Genomic DNA, 22246 nt, shown 5'->3' on the forward strand with positions numbered 1-22246 from the left:
TAGATAGATAGATAGATAGATAGATAGATAGATAGACGTATAGACGGATAGATGGATAGATACTGTAGATAGACGGATAAATACAGTACATACAATAGATAGATAGATAGATAGATAGATAGATAGATAGATAGATAGATAGATAGATAGATAGATAGATAGATAGATAGATAGATAGATAGATAGATAGAGTAGATAGAGTAGATACTGTAGATAGACTGATAAATACAGTACATACAATAGATGTATAGATGTATAGATAGATGTATAGATAGATAGATAGATAGATAGATAGATAGATAGATAGATAGATAGATAGATAGATAGATAGATAGATAGATAGATAGATAGATAGATAGATAGATAGATACTGTAGATAGACGGATAAATACAGTACATACAATAGATAGATAGATGTATAGATGTATAGATGTATAGATGTATAGATAGATAGATAGATAGATAGATAGATAGATAGATAGATAGATAGATAGATAGATAGATAGATAGATAGATAGATAGATAGATAGATAGATATGAAGCAAACTGTCATCCTTCTATTTGTAGCAGATATACACTCTGCAAAGTTATGTCCAACCCATGTGACATTGCAAAAATAGACCTCAGTGCACATGTGGCTAAGTTCCTTGTCTGATTGAATATCAAAACAACCCCACAGAGCAGAAGCTATTTAAAAGATCCCAGGCCTTTTGATTTACTGAGACTTTAAGAAAGCTGTGGGAAAAGCAAGAGTTAGTCCCGCGGTGCATCCAAAATGTCAAGATGGAGTCAGAAGTTTTCTTTAGATCGAGAGAGAGAGCAGATGAGACAGGCTGTTCCTGTGATCAGTAGCTACCTGTTGAGGAAAGAAGCCAGAGAGAGAGGAACATATTCAAGGCCGACTCCGGTGGTGTGCAAAGATCTTGTTGTCCAAAACGCCCTGTACACTGGAAATTTGGAGGCGGTTAAAGAAATCTTCTCTAGAGGATTTCCCAACGATGTGATCATCCAGCCCCAGGGAGGAGCCATGCGGTGGATTGCGAACGGTAAAGTGAGAGGTAATGTATCACATATACAGTTTAACATCAATGCTTCAGAGTTTATAGTTGTTTCTAGAAGTTAAAGCCAGATCAAGTCTACTCTGTTTATAATCAACCAAATCGATTACCTCTGGGTGACGCGACAACCTTAGGTTTCTGGATCGTCCTAAAGGTCACGCAATCTGTCCTAAAATAGCCCCCTTCTATAAACGGATATCGACTGGCCAAACATATTGAGGAAACAACATTGCGTTGTGTCTGAAGACCACCCACAAACCATTTCAAAGCAGAAAATCTCAAAGCAGAAGCTGGACACGCTCCTGTTCGCAGCTTTACCTCGCACATGGGGCCGAAGATTAAGTTTCGAAAGCAAAATAACTATCGAACCGACGTAATCGCGACAGCACAAGCATCAGGATTCGTTCTTCAGTTCTGGAATGCCCTTCTGGTTGGAGACGAGCTCACTGTTATAAGTATCATTGATGACCCAGAATATGCTTACCTTATAGATGCCATATATGACACCAGCAACATAGAGGAATGGAAAAACTTTAGGTTCAACTACAGAGGATTAAGTATGTTAAGAGGACACAGTTTATGTATATAAGTGCATAAATATTGTGCTGTATATTGCATTTGGGATAGCATTGATGTATGCAAATACAGAACCTCACCCTATTAATCTGTATGGAGATCATTTGGATGATTGTAGCCTACTTGTTTTGTGTGCACATGACCTCGGGAAATGCAGTGTGCATGACCGATCTTCTTTCATTAATGGAAGTTTGAAATTTAATTGTCATTTCTTTTAACAGGACTGTGGTCACTGACATACGAACAGGAGCTGACAACACCGCTGCACATAACCGCCGGTCGAGGTTTCACCGAATGCCTCAGACACCTTCTCCTCAGAGGGGCTCGTGTGGACCTGGCACCTGGGGGAAACACTGCCCTACATGAGGCCTGCGAAGAGTGCCAGCCAGAGTGTGCCAAACTGCTCCTGCAGTACGGCGCCAATGTCAGCGCAACGAACGAAGATGGCCAGATGCCTCTGCACGTGTGCACAGAGCGCGAGTCGCTCGAGTGAGTGCTTCGCCCTTACCGTGATTGCAGGAAGTCATGCGGTGAATCTTGCGATTTCGAGTGACAGGCAGTTTCGCACTCGAAATAAGAAGTCTTGAGTACACACTTGTAAAAATAAAGGTTCTTTGTTAGTCTGTATGGTTCAATAAAGAACCTGCGATCTGTTTTTTTTTTTGTAAAAGTAAACAACACCGCTATTAGGTAAGTACCTAAATAATCTGTATTCAAAATAATCTCCTAATAATGCTTTTTAAAAGATTTTAAAATGGAGATTTCGTAGGAAATATATGTGCACGTAAAGATAAGTATGTAAAGTAACCTGCAATTTTATGTTTCAAACAGAGATGGCGATAGAGAGTCAAGTTAAAGATTGCAGCTTAAAGTGATCATTCACCCAAAAATGAAATTTCTGTCATCATTTACTCACTCTCATGTTGTTACAAACCTGTATAAATTTCTTTGTTCTGATGAACACAGGGAGATATTGGAATGTTTACACAGACATTACGGAAAAACACATTGAAAATGCATTCGCAATTTGTCCGGGATCGATTGATTTTTGGTTCATTCACACTGCCGTCGCTTTTTTTTTTTAGAAAATTATTTCACAAAAGAACAAACATTTAATCTGGAAAGGCAAGTTATTTAACTAAACAATAGCACACATCGAACTAAATAACAAACCAACGAACATGAAGCTCGCAGGCTCGTCATTCCACATCACTGAATTCATTGAATTACATAAATACAGGAGCAGCATATGGCGGACTCTCGCAGCTGTAGACGGTTATGTTGTCTCTTGCCTCATAAATGTCTAAATTAATTCATACTGACTTACAAGGCGACCTGACTGTAAGACGCAGCACCAGCCAAATTGTGGAAAAAACGCGACTTATAGTCCGTAAAATACGGTACCTTAAAGATCCCGTAAAGACACGTGGTGTGTTTAAAGTCCTGCACTTGCACCGCAGCGTCTGATGTTTGCTTATTTTCTATTTTTTTCTCTCCAGAAAGTTTATGACACGACTATAAAGGAGCGCGTGACACGCTAATCTAATATGCTGCTGAATGATCTCCGCTTTAGTGCAAATAGTGTAAAAAAATAAATAAATAAACTATTTTAATAAATAAATAAATAGTGATGAGCTCCCTGATATCTGCTTCAGTCCAGTTTGCCGACATTTCTCATTGTTGTGAATGTTAATCTGCATGTAAACCCCTCGTTTTAAAGAGATGAACTATAACTTCATGTTGCCAGGACTCGCATACGGCACGCCCCTTAAAGGCATTGTTTCTGCGTCTCATTCACACAGAGGGCTTTCCGGGTATCTTACGGTAATGTTACTAGGTCCTCTTTCTGGGAGCGATCCCAGAACATTTACTGTGTTTGCGTTCACAGTAGCCTCTCTGCCAATTTTATGGGTATTTTCTGGGACCAAAGTGCTGTGTGAATGAGGTTTTTGTAATCAAATTGATCAAAAGCTAGGGTGACCATACGTGCCATTCTTCCCGGACGCATCCCGTCCAGGATTTTGTGTTTGTCTCCCGGAAGTCGTATTTGTCGACCGCATACGTCATAGAGGATTATTATTATTATTACAGAAAAGCAACTGTTACATTTTAAGGTAAGAATGAAACTACGATTGTATATCTTATGTTTTTAACTGAATGGCGTATGCGGTCAACAAATACGACTTCTGGAAGACGCACCGAAATCCTGGACGGGATGCGTCCGGGAAGAATGGCACGTATGGTCACCCTACAAAAGCCCAATTGACTTCCATAGTATTCTTTTTTCCTACTATGGATGTCAATGTTGCTTCTGATCGGTGTGGTTATAAACATTCCTGTGGTTACAAACATTCACAGGTGTCAGACTCCAGTTCATGAGGACTTTCGTCCTACAGAGTTTAGTTTCAATCCTAATCAAAACTAATGAAGATCTTCAGAAGTACTTGAAGGTTGTGTCGAAGCAAACTTAAGCCTAAACTCTGCAGGAACACATTTGGACACCACTCATTTATTCCAACTGGAATACTGTTAATGCACATTGTTTCAAAGCAACCTGACAAGTTTGCATCTTTTCACCCAGGTGTGCCAAACATCTCATCGCCTTTGGAGCCGTTGTGAACAGTCAAACCTTAGATGAGAACGACACGCCTCTCCATGTGGCGGCCAGGCATGGCCTTCCCGAGCACGTGGACCTCTACCTACGGCACGGTGCTGCGCTAAACCTGCAAAACGACGACGGACACACGGCGCTCAACGCCGCATGCTCCCACCCGCAAGACAGCCGTTCTTTAGAGCGCTACGCTCGAGTGTGTCACCTACTGATGGACGCCGGAGCGGATGTACACATCAGTGACGCAGACAAACAGACCCCACTGCACATGGCGTGCAAGAACGCCAACCCTGATGTAGTCGATATGCTGCTCAAACAAGGAGCCATGGTCAACCAAATGGATTATGGTGGTGATGCCCCTTTGCATAACATCTTAAAAGTAGTAGCTTATAAGATTGACCATGAGCCTGAGAGGATCGTTCAGGCGCTTCTCAACTATGGATCCATCAGGGTTTGGCCTGGAGCTCTTCCAAAGGTATGGATACAAATTTACAGCGAAAATGGCTATGGTGAATTGGATGTAGGTGGCAATTTAGAGGCAGTTTTGGACCAACACATTTACATTTTTATTTAGACATTTGACGGATGCTTTTATCCAAAGCAACTTTTAAACTATTCATTTACTGGGATCGAACCCATGACCTTTACATTACTAATGCAATGCTATACCAAGTAAGCTACTGGAACACACATCTCAAATGTTAATGTCCATCTGTGGACTGTAATATAACTTGAAAAATTACACTGAACTGTAAAGCTCAGTGGTAGAGCATTGCATTAGCAGCGCAAATGGTCATATGTCGAACCCAGGGAACGCATACTGATAAAAAATGTAAATGCACTAAGTCTGCTAAATGTAAATGTCTGGTTGAACAACAATGCAAGTTAAAAGTCCAGTATCATTGCTAGGATGTTTTTGGTTTATGATTTAATTTTTTTTTAATTCATCGCAAACCATTACCATTATTAATATGAGTGACAAATTTACATACATTTCATAATTTCATAATCTTTGGCATCATGCATTTGAACTGGCACAAAACCCGATGGTCCATAAATCACAGCATGATCTGAGAACGTTCCTTGTGCACTTTAATGGATGCAAGGAAGATCCTGACCTTTTGTACAGATTTACATGATTAATGTCACATAATTGCTTACATTTGATATAGTGCATGATACTAAATATTAGCCTACTTCATAATTTTAAAGGGGACATATCATGGAAATGAAAATGAAAATCTGTGCTTCTATCAACCTAGAAAATGTGAAAAGATCAACCCAGTTTTGGTAACCATTCTCTGCAAGCATGTGAAAAGGGTCATTGAAATTTAGCTCCCCTTGTTATGTCAGAAGGGGATCTATTTTGTGTGGTATTTTGAGCTAAAACTTCTGAGGGTAACAAAGGCCTTCTGAGGGTAATCTGTGTTGTCAGAGAAATATCCATATTTAAAACTTTATAAATGAAAATAACTAGCTTCCGGTAACGCTGGTAACTCGTATGTTAATAGGAGATTAATTAGCAGTGATTGCAGAAATTTCCCACAATCCCCCAGAGGAAAGCTCAATCTGTTTATTAAGCTTAGCACTTCATTATTCTGTACAATGTTCCCCCAAAAATACAACTTTTAACCTCTGACCTCCACATCACAGGTGGGACTCCAGGTGCAAACTGACACAGTATTTCTTATTCATGACCAGCATCCTTTTAACATCATTACATTGTGTTTGTCCTATAATAAGCATTGTTGTCTTTATCTTATGCAGGTGCTGAAATATTGCTCCACATCACCACGAACAATAGAGGCTCTCATCAACGCCTATGACCGCCTTAGAATCACAGATGCTTGGGTTGAAGCCGTTCCTCCTGAACTATTTCAGGTAAGATTTATAAAAATCTCTCAAAACTGAATTGTTGTTTGCTCAAAATCTACATCTAAAACAAGTACAAATACATCAAGCTTACACGCTATGTACATTTGCATTTGCATTGCATTTGGCAAACACTTCATCCAAAGCAATTAATTGTGCATTACAAGCTATACATTTGACTATGTGTGTTCCCTGGGGATCGAATCAATGATCTTTTGCATTGCTAATGAAATGCTTTACCAATTGAGCTATCCACCTTGTTTTTGGCGTAAATGTGGGCGCTGCCATCTTTGAGCTCCTTTGTGTAAGACTTCCGGTGAGCCACTAAAGCTAATGGTAGTTGTATTGCAAGGACACGAGTGTGCGTTTTGACTCACTTTTTAATGTTTATTATGAAATCCAGGAAGATCGGCATAATTTGTACAGTTAGGGTTTGCCATAATAGCTAATACAAACACAGTAAATCTCAACAAAACATTTGTTTTAGCCATAATGCACACACCAAAGCTGAATGTGTACAGTATGTGCATTTTTTTTTTAAAAAAAGCGTTTAAATCATGTTTTACGCGTGCTCCCACAACACTGTTTTCTACCGGCTGGATATTAAAACGGACGTCACACACAATAAACGGAAATACGCCACATCACTTTTGAAAATAAGGTGGATACATTATGTATCTTGAATATTATTTATGATTACTTTTAGTTTTTACAAGCTATAGTTTACCTACATTTAAACAGTGTAAAATAAAGAGCTGAGATTACGTGGTCATGGTTATTTTAAAAGATGTTTGCTTTTCTTTCATTCACAGAAACACCAAGAATTCTTTGAGTCTCTGTTTGCACTAAGCAAGACTCCTCGATCTCTACAGCATCTGGCCCGTCACAGACTTCGTTCATTTCTGGAAGGCCGATTGCACACAGTAGGCCCTAAACTGGGTCTACCAACCTTTCTTAGAAATTACCTAATGCTGGCATTTAGAGACTATGTTCACTGAAAGGGTTATGCGTGTAGTGATTGTTTTTTACTGATGCTTAACTGACCATAAAGGTGTTTTGTGGAAATTGTGTGTTTGCTTTGTGAGATTGTAATAAATTTGTGTGAAAAAATTATTGGTGTTTTTTATATATATACATTAATATTGCTTGACAGTTGTTTTTTCTTACAATAAAATTATAATTTATAATGTATGCAATAAGAATTGCCTAATTGGTTTTCTTTCCAAGGAAATAAATAAATAAAATTTGTTTAAGAAAGATTTTCACATTCAGTGCCATTCACTACAATTACAATTAGTTACCAATAAGCACTCTAACATTGACACAATCTTGTTGACTTTTAATTGTAAAGTTAGTAATGTAATATATTCAGTATTCAATATTCAGTATTTATTGGTATTTTGTAACATATTTCCTGTCATCTGTTCTCACTCTCCATCTGGACTACATCTTCCATCATCCTTTGCACCCTGTCATCCACCATCTTTGATTACTGTCTTTACCTGTTCACTATCACCTAGACTCTATATATACTTATCATTTTCTTTACTCTTTGCCGGTAATTGTTTGAACTTGTTGGAATGTTCTATGTTTTGTGTTTACCACTAGTCTGCTCCAGATTCCCTGTAAGTGTATGTTTATAGTATTAAAATAGTGTTATTTGTATCCTTGTCTCCCGTGTGTAGTATAACAGTGACAGAATGACCGACCTAAAAGCGAGCAGGATCCTTATAAGTATTTTTTGTTTTCCCGTGTTTTCGGTCCGTGTCTTTAGTTTATCACCATTCATACACTATGGATCTCCCTGCTGTAAGACTATTGTGTTTTGAGATGGGAGAATGCTCCCTCATGGAAAATATTTTGGATTTGTTGGGCCTTTGCCAACTCATCCACTTCCCAGACAACTGCCTCTGCACCTTATTACGTGCTGGACTTAACACCGCAGCCTGAGAGCAGTGGTCCGGGGAGGTACCCCAAAGGAGTTTCGCCGCGTTTGTGGAGTGGGTGCTGGCCTCCTGTGGATTGCTTTCATGTTGAAGACGTCACCAGCCCCACTTCTGACCAGAACCCAGCCAGCCATCACCACATTGAGCCCAACGCAGATGGAGAGCCAGAGCCCACTGCGACTGAGAAGCCAGTTCTGAAGAGAGTGACGGAGCTCAATATCACCCTGGGGCTCGAGCCTATTAAATCTGACCAGGTGCGTGAGCCAACAACATTGTGCAACGCTGTGGGAGTGCTTGTGGAGTTTGAGGGCTGTGAGGGAAGCCCTGCTTTGGGCTGGTCATGCTTAGTTCACCCTTGTCTTCATTGGTCCCGTCCAGCTTACCCTCGTCTCCGCTGGTCTCGTCCAGCTCACCCGTGTCCGCTGGTCGTATCTTGCTCATCCACGTCTCCACTGGTCCCACCCAGCCTCCCCTTGCCTCCTCTGTCTACGCTAGCCACAGTGTCAGCCCTAGATCCGCTGTCACCAGGAGATCCCTCAGCTCACCCTTAGCACACCATTGACCTTGGGTCGGGGGTGCTTAGAGAATCTCCAGCTGTCAGCTACCTCAGTTGGAGAATCCCTTGTCTCCTCCTCCAGCCCTCCAACATTGGCTCCACCTTGGCTTCTAGCTCCCTCTATGCCACAGTGGCCACACTAGCTCCACAAGGCTTCCATGTCCCTCCAGCTCCACCTTGGTCAGTCGTCGACCATCCGCTACTGCGTGGCTTCAATCCTATGGCTATGCCTTGTCACTTTGCCCCTACGACTCTGTCAGGCTCCTCCTTCCCTCAAGCTCCACTTTCATCCTCCGTCACCCTGGCTTCACTGCGGTCTTCCGGACCCCAACTCTGTCTTGGTAGCCAAAGCCTTGGCCCTCCGGACCCTTCTCCTGGCTCTCCATCTGTCTGTCTTCATCTCTGGCTCTTCTCCATCGTCTGCAGCTTCGTGTCAGTCAGTCGGCACTCTGGTTCCCACCCTGTCTCCTTCACATGGCTCCTCCCTCCTTCCACTCCTCCATGGCTCTTCACGCTGGCTGAGGTCTGGGTCACCCTGCTCAAGGCCCCATCCTGAACTGATTCTGTCTTCCTCCTCCCAGTTACCCCTCCGCCTCCAGAGCCCCTCCTACTCTCAAACACTCTCCACAGCGCAAGGTCGCACCTTGCCAGGAGGGGGAGGTACTGTGACATATTCCCTGTCCTCAATCCCCATCTCCCCACTTCCTTCATTGTTTGAACTTATTTGAACCGGTTTGAATGTTCCTTGTTTTGTGTGCGAGAGAGAAAGAGTTGTGCAAACGAAATACCTTCTATTTGTAGCAGATATGCACTCTGCAAAGTTATGTCCAACCCATGTAACATTGCAAAAATAGACCTAAGTGCACATGTGGCTAAGTTCCTTGTCCGATTGAATATCAAAATAAACCCACAGAGCAGAAGCTATTTAAAAGATCCCTGGCCTTTTGATTTTTCCACAGCTTTCTTAAAGTCTCAGTTAATCAAGAGTTAGTCCCGCGGTGCATCCAAAATGTCAAGATGGAGTCAGAAGTTTTCTTCAAACTCTCTGGGTTCTTTAGATCGAGAGAGAGAGCAGATGAGACAGGCCGTTCCTGTGATCAGTAGCTACCTGTTGAGGAAAGAAGCCAGAGAGAGAGGAACATATTCAAGGCCGACTCCGGTGGTGTGCAAAGATCTTGTTGTCCAAAACGCCCTGTACACTGGAAATTTGGAGGCGGTTAAAGAAATCTTCTCTAGAGGATTTCCCAACAATGTGATCATCCAGCCCCAGGGAGGAGCCAGCGGTGGGTTCCAAATGGAAAAGTGAGAGGTAAGAACAATTGGGATGAGTTACAGACAATGTAATGTGTCACATTCAAGTTCAACATTAATGCTCCAGAGATTACAGTTGTTTCTTGAAGTTAAAGCTTGGATGGATCAATTTTACTGTTTATAATCAACCAACCCGATTTCCCCTGGGTGACGAGAAAGCCTTAGGTTCCTGGACCGTCCTAAAGGTCACACCAATCAGTCCTAAAATAGCCCCCCTCTATAAACAGATATCAGATTTGCCAAGCATATTGAGGGCAAACAACAACATTGCGTTGTGTCTGAAAACCACAAACAAACTATTTCAAAGCAGAAAATCTCAAAGCAGAAGCTGGACACGCTCCTGTTCGGAGGTTTACCTTGCACATGGGGCCGAAGATTAAGTTTTGAAAGTAAAAGAAATATTGAATCGACGTAATCTGCGACAGCACAATTATCCGGATTCGTTCTTCAGTTCTGGAATGCCCTTCTGGTTGTAATTGATGACCGAGAATATGCTCACCTTATAGATGCCATATATGACACCAGCAAAATAAAGGAATGGAAGAACTTGAGTTCAACTACAGATGATTAAGAATGTTAGGAGGACACAGTTTATGTATATAAGTGCATAAGTATTGTGCTGTATATTCCACGTGGGATAGTATTGATGTATGCAAATACAGATCCTCTAGGTTAAGAAATCTTTGTGGACATGACCTCAGGAAATTCAGTGTGCATGACCGATCTTCTTTTATTAATGGCATACAGCAAATTTTGAAAACTGAACACTAAAACTTATTTGTATTTCTCCTGGTCATTTCTTTTAACAGGACTGTGGTCGTTAACGTACGTACAGACAACACCACTGCACATAACTGCCGGTCGAGGTTTCACCGAATGCCTCAGACACCTTCTCCTCAGAGGGGCTGGCGTGGACCTGGCACCTGGGGGAAATACTGCCTTACATGAGGCCTGCGAAGAGTGCCAGCCAGAGTGTGCCAAACTGCTCCTGCAGTATGGCGCCAATGTTAGCGCAACGAACGAAGACGGCCAGATGCCTCTCCACGTGTGCACGGAGCGCGAGTCGCTCGAGTGAGTGCTTCGTCCTTACCCTATGCCCTTGATTACAGGAAGTCCTGCATTGAATCTTGCAATTTTGAGTGACAGACAGATTCACATTCGACATAAGAGGTCTTGAGTACACACTTATAAAAATAAAGGTTATTTGTTAGTCTGTATGGTTCAATAAAGAACCTGCAATCTGTATTGTTTTGGGGAAAAACCCCACTATTGAGCAAGTATATAAACAATCTTTGTTCAAAATCGTCTCCTAATAATGCTTTTTTAAAAAGATTGTTTAAGTTGAGCTGTCGGGTCAGATTTTGTGGGAATATTATTTGCTTTCAGCGCACGTAAAGATAAGTACGCAAAGTAACCTGCAATTTTATGTTTCAAACAGAGATGCCAATAGAGAGGCAAGCTACAGATTGCAGCTTAAAGAGCACGTATTATCCAATTCACAATTTTAGATTTCCTTTGGTTTGTGAGTGTGTATTAGTACATGTTCATGATGAAAGGTACAAATCCCAAAATAAATGATGACGCGAGTTATCATCTCCAACTTAAATCTCTTTTCTTGGACTACAACAAACACATGGATGGTAGGCAACAGTTTACTTCCTCTGTCTGTAGACATGGACACAATGGTAATGATCATAAATCTGCCAATAATCGGCACGTATTGATAAGGTAGTAAAGACAATATTAACTCCTGAAAGCAAGCCTGGATTGGTCATAGGGAGAACTGGTAGAATTCCTGGAAAATGTCACTCATTTAATCCAACCTGAATACTGTTAAAAACAAGTTTAGGTTCAATCTTCTAATGCAGATTGTTTCAAGCAGCTCACAAACCTCACATGTTTTCATGTTTTGATCTTCCCACCCAGGTGTGCCAAACATCTCATCGCCTTTGGAGCCAATGTGAACAGTCAAACCTTAGATGAGAACGACACGCCTCTCCATGTGGCGGCCAGGCATGGCCTTCCCGAGCACGTGGACCTTAACCTTCAGTACGGCGCTAGGGTAAATCTGCAAAACAGCGATGGACACACGCCGCTCAACGCTGCATGCTCCCAGTTGCAAGACAGTCGTTCTTTAGAGCGCTACACTCGAGTGTGTCACCTACTGATGGACGCCGGAGCAGACGTACACATCAGGGACGCAGACAAACAGACCCCACTGCACATGGCGTGCAAAAATGCCAACCCTGATGTAGTCGATATGCTGCTCAAACAAGGAGCCATGGTCAACCAAATAGATTACGTTGGCGATGCACCTTTGCATAACATCCTAAAAGTAATAGCTTATAAGACTGACCATGAGCCCGAGAGGATCGTGCAGGCACTTCTCAACTATGGATCCATCAGGGTTTGGCCTGGAGCTCTTCCAAAGGTATGGACACAAAAAGATTTACAGAGAAAACATCTGTGGTCAATTGGATGTGGGTGGCAATTTAGAGGCTGTTTTGAAAATTTTACATTGACCTTTACATTGCTAATGCAATGCTATACCATGTAAGCTACTGGAACACACATCTGACATCTGTGGACTGTAATATAACATGAAATAATTACACTGAACTGTATAGCTCAGTGGTAGAGCATTAGCAGCGCAAAAGGTCATGGGTTTGAACCCAGAGAACACATACTGATAAAAATTTTTAAATCTTTGTTGTGATGCACTGCCAAGTCTGCCAAATGCATAAATGAAATTGTTGTAACAATGCTTAAAGGTGCTCTAAGCGAATTCACGCATTTTAGACCATAAAACATTTTTTATTACATACAGCAAACATCTCCTCACTATCTGCTTGCTACCTGACCGCTGATCAAACTGTAAAAAAACGCGATCTCTGTAGACAGCCCAGGCTCCACAAACGGCAATAACAACACAGTGGCCAAACGAAACCAACACGAAACATAACAAAGTGTTCCAGCCAATAAACGTCAAGAAAGATTTGGGGGTGGGGGTTGGGCGCGTTCATGAAAGCACAGAAGGGAAAGGGAGGGGGAGGAGTTAGCTATGCTCCGTTTGTTTGAAAACAGTTTAAACATTAACAAAAAGTGACGTCGCACAGATTCGCTTAGAGCGCCTTTAAAACAAAGTTTTAATGGCGGAGTTAGCGCTATATGCTAGTTAATGCTATATGCTAACGTTTAGGCTGAAGTGACGTCACATTTACGTTTTACCACAAATTTACCACTCATAAACATCCATTAGAATCTCCAAACAATTAATTATTCCTCAAATTTCATATCTTTGTCTGATACAGACTCAAACACTCTGTTTAAAAACACAGAGCTACTGAATGAGCTGCTCTGAGAAACAGCCAATCAGAGCAGAGCTCAACATTATTATTCATGACCCTTTAAATAAGATAAAAATAGACCATTTCATTCTAAGGGCAAATCTTAGGGTTGTAACTGGACATGTAAAACCGTCTATGCACTTAATAAAGCCACATACCTTCTATGTAGATATCATACAACAATTTAATATCTTATTTTAATGCATTCTTTCACACCTTTAATTTACAACTATTTTTTCATTGCTAACCATTACCATTATAAATGTTATGACATGAATGTCATCATTTCGTAATATTTGGCATCATGCATTTGAGCTGGCATGGACTCCACAAGATTGTGCAAAACCAGATGGTCCATAAATCACAACATGATCTGAGAATGTTCCAAAGAGCATCTTGTGTGGATGCAGGGAACATCCTGACCTTTTGTACATATTTACATGGTTAATGTCACATAATTGGTTACATTTGATAAAGTGCATGATACTAAATATTATTTAGCATTTTACAACTCCAAAAATTGAAGATCATGTTCCATGAAGATATTTTGTACATTTTCTATTTATCTATTTATTTATATGTTTTGCTAAGGACTTCATTTGGACAACTTTAAATGCAATTTTCTTAAAATTTAGATTTTTTTTGCAGCCTCAGTTTCCAGATGTTCAAATAGTTACAGTATCTCTGCCAAATATTGTCCTATCCTTACATCAATATCCTAGCCATACATCAATAGAATAGAAAGCTTATTTATTCAATAAAAAAAAATGGTTTTGTGGTCCAGGATCACATGTATGCATTTGGCAGATGCCTTTATCCAAAGCGACTTACAGTATATTCAAGCTATACATTTTATCATTAAGTGTGTTCCCTGAGAAACTCACAACCGACACACTACTAACCCAGTTACACTTCACATTAAACTTCAGCACCAGGAGCATTTGATATTCCAGTTGTCACAGATACAGATATAATCCATTTTTGATGGATTTATTTCTATCTTTCGAAAGCTCACGAAACACTTGATATCACGCATCCAACGAGTCCCACTTGTGCCAGATAAATTGCTGGAGTCTTAACGAGGCAAATGTTAATAGGAGATTAATTAGCAGTAATTGCAGAAATTTCCCACAATCCCCCAGAGGGAAGCCCAATCTGTTCATCAAGCTCAGTACTTCATTATTCTGTACAATGTTCCCCAAAAATACAACGTTCAACCTCTGACCTCCACATCACAGGTGGGGCTGTTATACACCAGGTGCAAACTGACACAGTATTTCTTATCCATGACCAGCTTCCTTTCATATATTTTTTAACATCATTACATCGTTTTTTCTACATTGTCTTCTGATATAGATGCTGAAATATTGGTCCACATCACCACGAACAATAGAGGCTCTCATCAACACCTATGACCGCCTTAGAATCACAGATGCTTGGGTTGAAGCCGTTCCTCCTGAACTACTTCAGGTAACTGAATTGTTTGTATGTGTTTGCTCAAAATCTACATCTAAGTACAAATACATCAAGCTTTGGTGCTATGCACTGCACATTTGCATTTGCCAAATGCTTTATCGAAAGCAACTAATAGTGCATTACAAGCTATACATTTTATGACTGTGTTCCCTGGGGATCGAACCAATGATCTTTTGCACTGCTAATGAAATGCTCTACCAATTGAGCTATAGATAATATATAGGTAGTGCAATCTTGAATATCTTAAAAAGGTTTTACGTACATTTAAACGGTGTCAAATAAAGAGCTGAGATTACATGGTCATGGTTATTTAAAAGATATCGGCTTTTCTTTCTCTTACAGAAACACCGAGAATTCTTCGAGTCTCTGTTTGCACTAATCAAGACTCCTCGATCTCTACAGCATCTGACCCGTCACAGACTTCGTTCATTTCTGGAAGGTCGATTGCACACAGTAGGCCCTAAACTGGGTCTACCAACCTTTCTTAAGAATTACCTAATGCTGGCATTTAGAGACTATGTTCACTGAAAGGGTTATGTGCGATTTAGTTTTGTACTTTAACGCTTTGGAAATATTTAAGATAAATATGCATGCATATATGGCTATGAAGTGGTGTGTGTGTTTACTGTAATTGATTTGTGTGAAAAAAGTTTTTTTTTTTAGAAATTCATATTATGAGAATATTGCTTGATAGTTGTTTTACCTACGACGTAATCATAATACATAATGTATACAAAAACTGTATCGTTTCTTTGTATGTAAATAAAAAAAGTAAAATTGGTTAGGATAGTGAGCATCAAAGGAAAACATGCATTTAGTGCCATTCACTACAAATACCATTAGTTACCACGAGAGGGCCCTGTGGGGTTTTAATGAAATCTGAACTTGAAAGTTCTCAAACTAATAGGAATTTATATAAACATTATATAAAATATTTTTGTCTTTGGATCTCTCACAATAACTAATAATATTAACATAACCAAAATCTATAGTAACAATCGCATTAGTTAATACAAATTATGTATGCACATCTGACTCCATACATTCACGAAAGCTGTCACTGGGGCGGTACCCTTTAAAAAAGTGCACATTTGTACCTAAAGAACGCATATATTAAAAACTCAAAGGTACATATTGGTACCATATCCGTACTTAAATTGGGGCAGTACCCTTTAAAAAAATCCTAATATGTACAGTGACAGCTTTTGCACCTTATTTCTAAGAGCATATATTAAATATAAATTAAGTAGTAGACCAATTCAAATGCACAACAAGTATTTTGTTCATGTAGATTACATGTAGATTTTAAGAACAAAATAATCATTATCAACTTCACAATCTAATTTAATTTAATTAATTGCGTGATTTTATTCTCTATATTAAGGATTTTTTTAATTGCTGTAGTGGTACTATTATACAGTATAATATCAGATCACAACATCATGAATAATTCCCTTGTTTAACATTAAGATATTGTATTCGTGTTGAACACTTTTTTATCTTCTTCAGCATGCATGTACCTGATTTTCCCCAATTGCTTTAAATCTTCAAATGATATCTTGACATGTGTTTATAGGAAACCTCTCTCTCTATATAGTGTGAACTTTTACAGCTTCTGTAGATGTGTGTAACCCGTAATGTCACCAAGTCATCTTTATTCATCAAATCACATTCATTTTTAGTTTTTGGTTATCGAATCTAAGTGTGACAGCATTGTGCAGCCACATTTGGATTTTGCGTCAAAGCAACATTATGGAGATGTGTGGTAGTAATATGTGATTGTGTTATGGAGAGACGTGCTTAAATGATAGCCATGAGTAAAGGCGGAGAGCACATTGAAGAGGGACAATACAAAAATACAAAAGGTCTGGTGTGTTTAATGATCCTGTCAAACCCCCCACCCCACCCACACAAACAATAAAAACCATCAGTATCAAGAGTGCAACTGAATCTGATTTTGAGTGCAATAAGATTCAGATATTATTATTATTATTATTATTATTATTATTACTATGAATTATTATTATTGACATATCAATGATAATAACCACGTCAAAAAAAATCTTAAATCTTATTCTCATTTAGGCTAGCCAAATAAAAAACCTTGGTTTTTATATTTTTCTTGATGTACAACGTATGTAGTAAGGAAACAAAGGTGCAAAGCAATTGGCAGTGATAAAAGTCTCGATGACCAAGAAAGGGGGGCTGTGATTGTATCCCATTCAGTAGATGCGTGTGTGTGTTTGTGTGTGTGTGTGTGAGAGAGAGAGAGAGAGAGAGAGAGAGGGAGAGAGAGTACGCTGTCTGGTTTCAATAGATCAAAGAGCACTGCTCCTGAATGGAGTCATTTGCAATTATAAGAATAATTAGCATCTGTGGCTCCTCCATCGCTAATCAGAGTCGGAGGTGATGTGTTTATGTCCTCGCGCAATCAGACGGCCAGTTGGAGAGCTCGCGCCCCGCAGGACTCAATAGCGCCTAATCATCATCAGAAGTGAATTGGCATTTAAACGGTAAAATGATCTCCGATTAAATTAATGCTTAGCTGCTCAGAGGGCACAATTTTAGACCTTTCTCCCCCAAGAGAAAAAAAATACAAATTATATTCTCAACTATTCAAGAAAGTACTTCTCTCAAAGTATTTAACCTCCTAAAATTTCTGTAGGCCAAACCTTTCCAAATTATCTGAAGAAATGTGACCAGAACTGAATTTATAAATATACACAAGTGATATTGTCATATTAATGAAAGTAATATTTTAATTTATTTATCCAATCTGATTTATATTTTTCCACATAGCACGTCCTTTCTTTTCTTACAAAATATTTCTATTAAATATGCATAGATTTTATATTTGCAAGTGATCATATGGGGATCAACATTCAAGCGTAATTTCATCTCTCTCTTGGGGATAATTGTTGCGCACTCCAAGCAGGCCGGATTCACTCTTTATCCCAACAGAATAAAAACAGACTCTCTCACAAGAGGGGCAAAACATCTGCCTCTCCGCCCTCACGACTCCGATGCCATCGCCCCCTTAAAGAACCAACAAAAGACCCGTTGTTATATATCTTCCCTTGAATGCAAAGTAATTACTTATCATCAATCAAAATTAATAATAGTTGATTGGGTTGGTGTGGTCAGCGCGGTCCCCTTCCATTCGCGTCTCAGTCAATGTGGATAGGGCGCAGGAGGAGGGGGGACTTGACCCGTCTATTGGGGTATCCACTGGGAAACTACCCCCCCTCTCAAAGCGGCCTAAAAAGTCAGGGACTGAATAAGGAAATGAAGCGTAATTTGAGGAAGATGGATGAGTCTCCGGGGTAACTCCCCCTTCTATCCTCTTGTATTGATGATAACCGTTTGCGCACTGTGGATGTGTGTGTGAGAGAGAGAAAGAGAGAGAGAGGGGTGGGAAAGCGAAGGAGAGAGGGGTGAGTGTGTGTTTATGTCTCAGTATGTGACAAATAGAAGCTGAGGTGCTCAGAGCTCCAGACAAAAACGTCAGCGTCAGGTCTCGGGCAGTGTGACTGCGCGGCGCGGAGACGCAAAAGGACCCGGACATCACCATCGGGATAACTGTGGATCAACCTTTGTGTGATTTGTCTCAGAAGGCCACTGCACGGGATTTATACGACCAAACACCGCTCAGTTCACCATGCAGAGACCGAGCGGTCCAGGGGCGGCGTTTTCCATTGATTCTTTGATTGGCACTCCACAGCCCCGACCGGGTCACCTGCTCTATACGGGCTACCCAATGTTTATGCCATACCGACCGCTTATGATTCCGCAAGCCCTCTCTCATTCGTCGTTACCGTCGGGTATCCCTCCGTTGGCACCGCTGGCATCATTCGCGGGGCGTTTGACTAACACTTTTTGCGCAGGGCTCGGGCAGGGGATGCCCTCCATGGTGGCGCTCACCACCACGCTGCCCAGTTTCTCGGACCCTCCAGATAGTTTTTATCCCCCGCAGGAGATGCCGGGACCCCGGTTAAGCGCGGACGGGACGGGGATCAGCCGGCAGGAGAGCCCACATGAAGAGCTCAAAGGCGCGGAGCTCCTAAACTTCTCGGAAACTTTTCAGACGGTTGCAGGTGAGCACTGAAAATCTCACTGACAGGTGGCTGGCTGGTTTTAACTAGAACTCAAAAGTTCTGATAACACTTAGCCTACATATGGAAAAAAAACATTCTGTAGCCTACATACTGCGCTATATGATGCTTAAATTATTTAACTCCGTTAAAACTATGACTCATATATTAATACAAGCTCTACTTGTCTGTAAAGCATAATGTGATGTTTGCTTGATGTTTATAATTAAAAAAAAAAGTTAAGAAAAAACGTTCCCGGCGATCTTAATGTGATTTTGATATTAAATTTAAGATTCATTAAGGTCATTACAAATTGCCATTTTAATGTTGCATTACAAAGTTTCTCCTTTTCTACATATATAGCCTAAATTTTTATCTAGTACTGTTCGTCTGTAAACTCAGTAAATTGGTTAAATTGTCCAAAATAAAAATCTACAAATTTGAGTTTGAAAACGTCCAAGTCTCGATTTTATGTCAGGTGGCATATGGGCCCCGATTATCGAGCTGTTCACAACGATCAAATGCTCCAAAAGTTTGGATTTTTTTTGGGGATACTGTCAAATGGTTAAGTAAAAAAAACCAGACACGATATTAAAGCTATTAAGATAATAAATGTGCAATTCTTATAAAGTTTCAAAACTCTTAAAATATGGATCTATTGAAAAAGAAATATGGTTCTTTTAAAGTTTTTTTCCAATCTCATGGCAATTACGTATTTTACAAATAGCTAATTTATATTACTGAATAAGTTGAATATAAAGCCACGTCCTTCTGCATTATAAAAATAAACATTTTCTTTCAGAGTTTCTAGCACTTTTTGAGACATCTAATAATTTAGCACCAAAAGGATCCTGCTATTTAAAAAAAAAACTGCCCTGGTAAAGTGTATTATTTTTATTTGTAACAAGTATATATATGTAACGCACATCTTCGTTTTTGTCCTCTTTAGGCGAAACCAAATTGTACAGTTCGGATGACGAGAAACTGGACCTGAAGTCCGCGGAAGCCGCGTGCAGCGACAGAGAGGACAGTTCGGCCGACAGCGAGAACGAAAGTTTCTCCGACGGGAACACCTGCGCGACCCAAAAAGGCAAACTGAAAGCCGGCTCAGACCCGTTGCCCCCGGGCGGTTCGGCGGGTAAGAGCCGGAGGAGACGGACTGCTTTCACCAGCGAACAACTACTGGAACTAGAGAAGGAGTTTCACTGTAAGAAATATCTGTCTCTCACCGAGCGCTCCCAGATTGCGCATGCGCTCAAACTCAGCGAGGTCCAGGTCAAGATCTGGTTCCAGAACCGCAGGGCCAAATGGAAACGGATCAAAGCCGGCAACGTCAACAACAGATCCGGGGAGCCCGTGAGGAACCCCAAAATCGTGGTGCCCATTCCGGTGCACGTTAACAGGTTCGCGGTTCGGAGTCAACACCAACAGATCGAACAGACGAGGCCGTGAACTTCTCCATTGAAATGACATTATCCTAAAATTAACATTGACATGACCCGCATTCCTACAGGTCTTGGGTGAAACCTCACAAATGCATGTAGCACCTACAAGAAGACAATTCCAGTAGCCTACTATCTAGAAGGATATTCAATGACTTCTAGGTAACACTTTGTTTGCTTTTATTCATTATATTGACAAAGTCATTAACAAACACGAGGCCTGTGCAATGCTTAACAGACACTGAGTTTATGTACATTGAATTTACAAAGTGATCTGTTAAACACTATACAGTATAATAATTGTTTTTGTAAATGACGCAATGAAAGTTAAAGAGTGTTACCAAGTTTAAATACTTTCATTATTTCCCCGGGTTTATTTTTTTCTCTCACCTAAAATTTTATTATCTTTAATTTATTGTTTTGTACATTTGTAAATATTAAATGTGTCCATGAGACACACATGTGCACTATGAAACGAGACTGTAAAGAGACATTTTTAAAAAATAAGTATTTATAAGTTGCTGTCTAGTGAGAGTTTTGCATGTGTTGCCATTTGTTGTCTGATTTCCTCGTACCGTTTTCTCTTTGTTTCAACCATTTTGCATGTGCTCTTAAAAACTTTTTGGCCCTTAGAGGCTTCATTTCCCAGTTCTTTGTGAAAAAGGTGATGGAAATAAATAAGCTACAGAAGACAGTGGCAGAGTGATATATTCTCATCGGCGTGACAATAAATAATACACCCCAGAAATGATGCTATATTATTATTAATTTATATCAATAGTAAAAAGTTAAAAGGTTGATATTTATAGTAAAGTAATATGTATAGCACGTATGAATAAGCTGTAATTTTATTGTCTGTCAGTTTTGTAAAATGAATGAATGAATGAATTATTAATATAGCTACTCGTTGCTGACTCGTTAATAGATATTTTATACGAAACAATCTAAAGCATTTGGTGAAATATTCACTCGCAAATCTTTCTTTCTCAACTGTCATATGTTGAAGCAAATGTCGTGCATTAAAGTTGCACCGCCAAACAACAGTTTCATCAATAATTGATCAATTTTCTTCGTTTCAAGTAAACATATTAAGTATGTAATTAAACAAATCTAATAATGCAAAGTTAACAAAAGTTAAAAGCGTAATGACCTTGATAAAATGCATGGGAGGGCAAAATAATTACATATCATTGATATTAATATGAATGAATAATTTCCTTCACAGTTGCGCCAGAATAAATAGGATTTTCTCTAATTTCTTTTTTAGGCTACACAATTCGTTGCATTGTTTGTTTGTAGGGATTTTTAGCATAAAATATTCTGCATAAATTCAGAAAACGTCTCCTTGCAGTATTATTTATAGTCCTATGGGGATGTAATGATACTAGGATTTCCTTTATTTTCAATTCGTTTGTAAAACATCCACACAGTTGTGAACCCTTTAAAGGTGTCCTCGCTTTTGGATGTCCCGCAGATTTACTTTATTTGACGCATTTTGAACAGGTAATAGAGCACATCTGTCATTATTGTCAAAACACCATGGGGTAAAAATGATTATCCTTGCGTTAAAAATGAACATCAATTTGTTTTTATTTATTTATTTTGAAGTAGCAGGAAATGTGAACTTTCGAGTTTAAGCCCGCAGTGTCTTTTCCTTTTAAATCAACATTTTTTGTCTGTACTTCTGTTTTCTTACGTATGGCAAAGATCATTACGCATAGGCCTAGTTAAGATGTATATGTAACATATATATTAATTAGCCTACAACAGATAAACTTACTTCGGGTTTCATGCGTAATCCAGCATGCAGGCGCATATTCGACTGTATATAAATGTGCAAATATCCGCCAGACCGAAACTGAATTTTTATGCAATCTGAAACTACGCTGATATTCAATTTTGATGACTTTGACATGAACCATTACCCAAGCCATATTGGCCCGAAACCATATACATTTCA

The 22246-nt window shown here is 39.8% G+C and overlaps 2 protein-coding genes and 1 pseudogene across 3 annotated transcripts; all 3 read left to right on the forward strand.

The window, feature by feature from the left end:
* Positions 1-801: 801 nt before the first annotated feature.
* On the forward strand, positions 802-7230 carry LOC129426417 (ankyrin repeat and SOCS box protein 10). 2 transcript variants are annotated; one of them, XM_055182680.2, is made up of 5 exons: positions 802-1058; positions 1856-2123; positions 4216-4720; positions 6013-6126; positions 6930-7230. In XM_055182680.2, the coding sequence occupies exons 1-5, from the start codon at positions 824-826 to the stop codon at positions 7113-7115; spliced, it is 1308 nt and encodes a 435-aa protein (XP_055038655.2). In that variant the 5' UTR covers positions 802-823; the 3' UTR covers positions 7116-7230. The 2 variants fall into 2 exon arrangements, with proteins under 2 accessions (XP_055038655.2, XP_055038656.2); XM_055182681.2 differs by lacking the exon at positions 802-1058 and adding an exon at positions 1091-1615.
* A 2318-nt stretch (positions 7231-9548) lies between these two features.
* On the forward strand, positions 9549-15534 carry LOC129426416 (ankyrin repeat and SOCS box protein 10-like; annotated as a pseudogene).
* Positions 15535-17772: 2238 nt separating this feature from the next.
* On the forward strand, positions 17773-21185 carry gbx1 (gastrulation brain homeobox 1). The gene is made up of 2 exons (XM_055183130.2): positions 17773-18847; positions 19794-21185. The coding sequence occupies exons 1-2, from the start codon at positions 18412-18414 to the stop codon at positions 20294-20296; spliced, it is 939 nt and encodes a 312-aa protein (XP_055039105.1). The 5' UTR covers positions 17773-18411; the 3' UTR covers positions 20297-21185.
* Positions 21186-22246: the final 1061 nt, after the last annotated feature.

This window comes from Misgurnus anguillicaudatus, chromosome 25 (assembly GCF_027580225.2).
Source record: "Misgurnus anguillicaudatus chromosome 25, ASM2758022v2, whole genome shotgun sequence".
NCBI classification, from domain to species: domain Eukaryota; kingdom Metazoa; phylum Chordata; class Actinopteri; order Cypriniformes; family Cobitidae; genus Misgurnus; species Misgurnus anguillicaudatus.

What these genes read in the sequence shown, in the direction of transcription:
- LOC129426417 (XM_055182680.2), top strand. Translation starts at nt 824, where the DNA reads ATGAGACAGGCTGTTCCTGTGATCAGTAGCTACCTGTTGAGGAAAGAA. An exon ending in ACAGAGCGCGAGTCGCTCGA is followed by an intron (nt 2,124 to 4,215) that starts GTGAGTGCTTCG and finishes CTTTTCACCCAG; the next exon opens with GTGTGCCAAACATCTCATCG. An exon ending in GGCCTGGAGCTCTTCCAAAG is followed by an intron (nt 4,721 to 6,012) that starts GTATGGATACAA and finishes TATCTTATGCAG; the next exon opens with GTGCTGAAATATTGCTCCAC.
- gbx1 (XM_055183130.2), top strand. Translation starts at nt 18,412, where the DNA reads ATGCAGAGACCGAGCGGTCCAGGGGCGGCGTTTTCCATTGATTCTTTG. An exon ending in AACTTTTCAGACGGTTGCAG is followed by an intron (nt 18,848 to 19,793) that starts GTGAGCACTGAA and finishes TGTCCTCTTTAG; the next exon opens with GCGAAACCAAATTGTACAGT.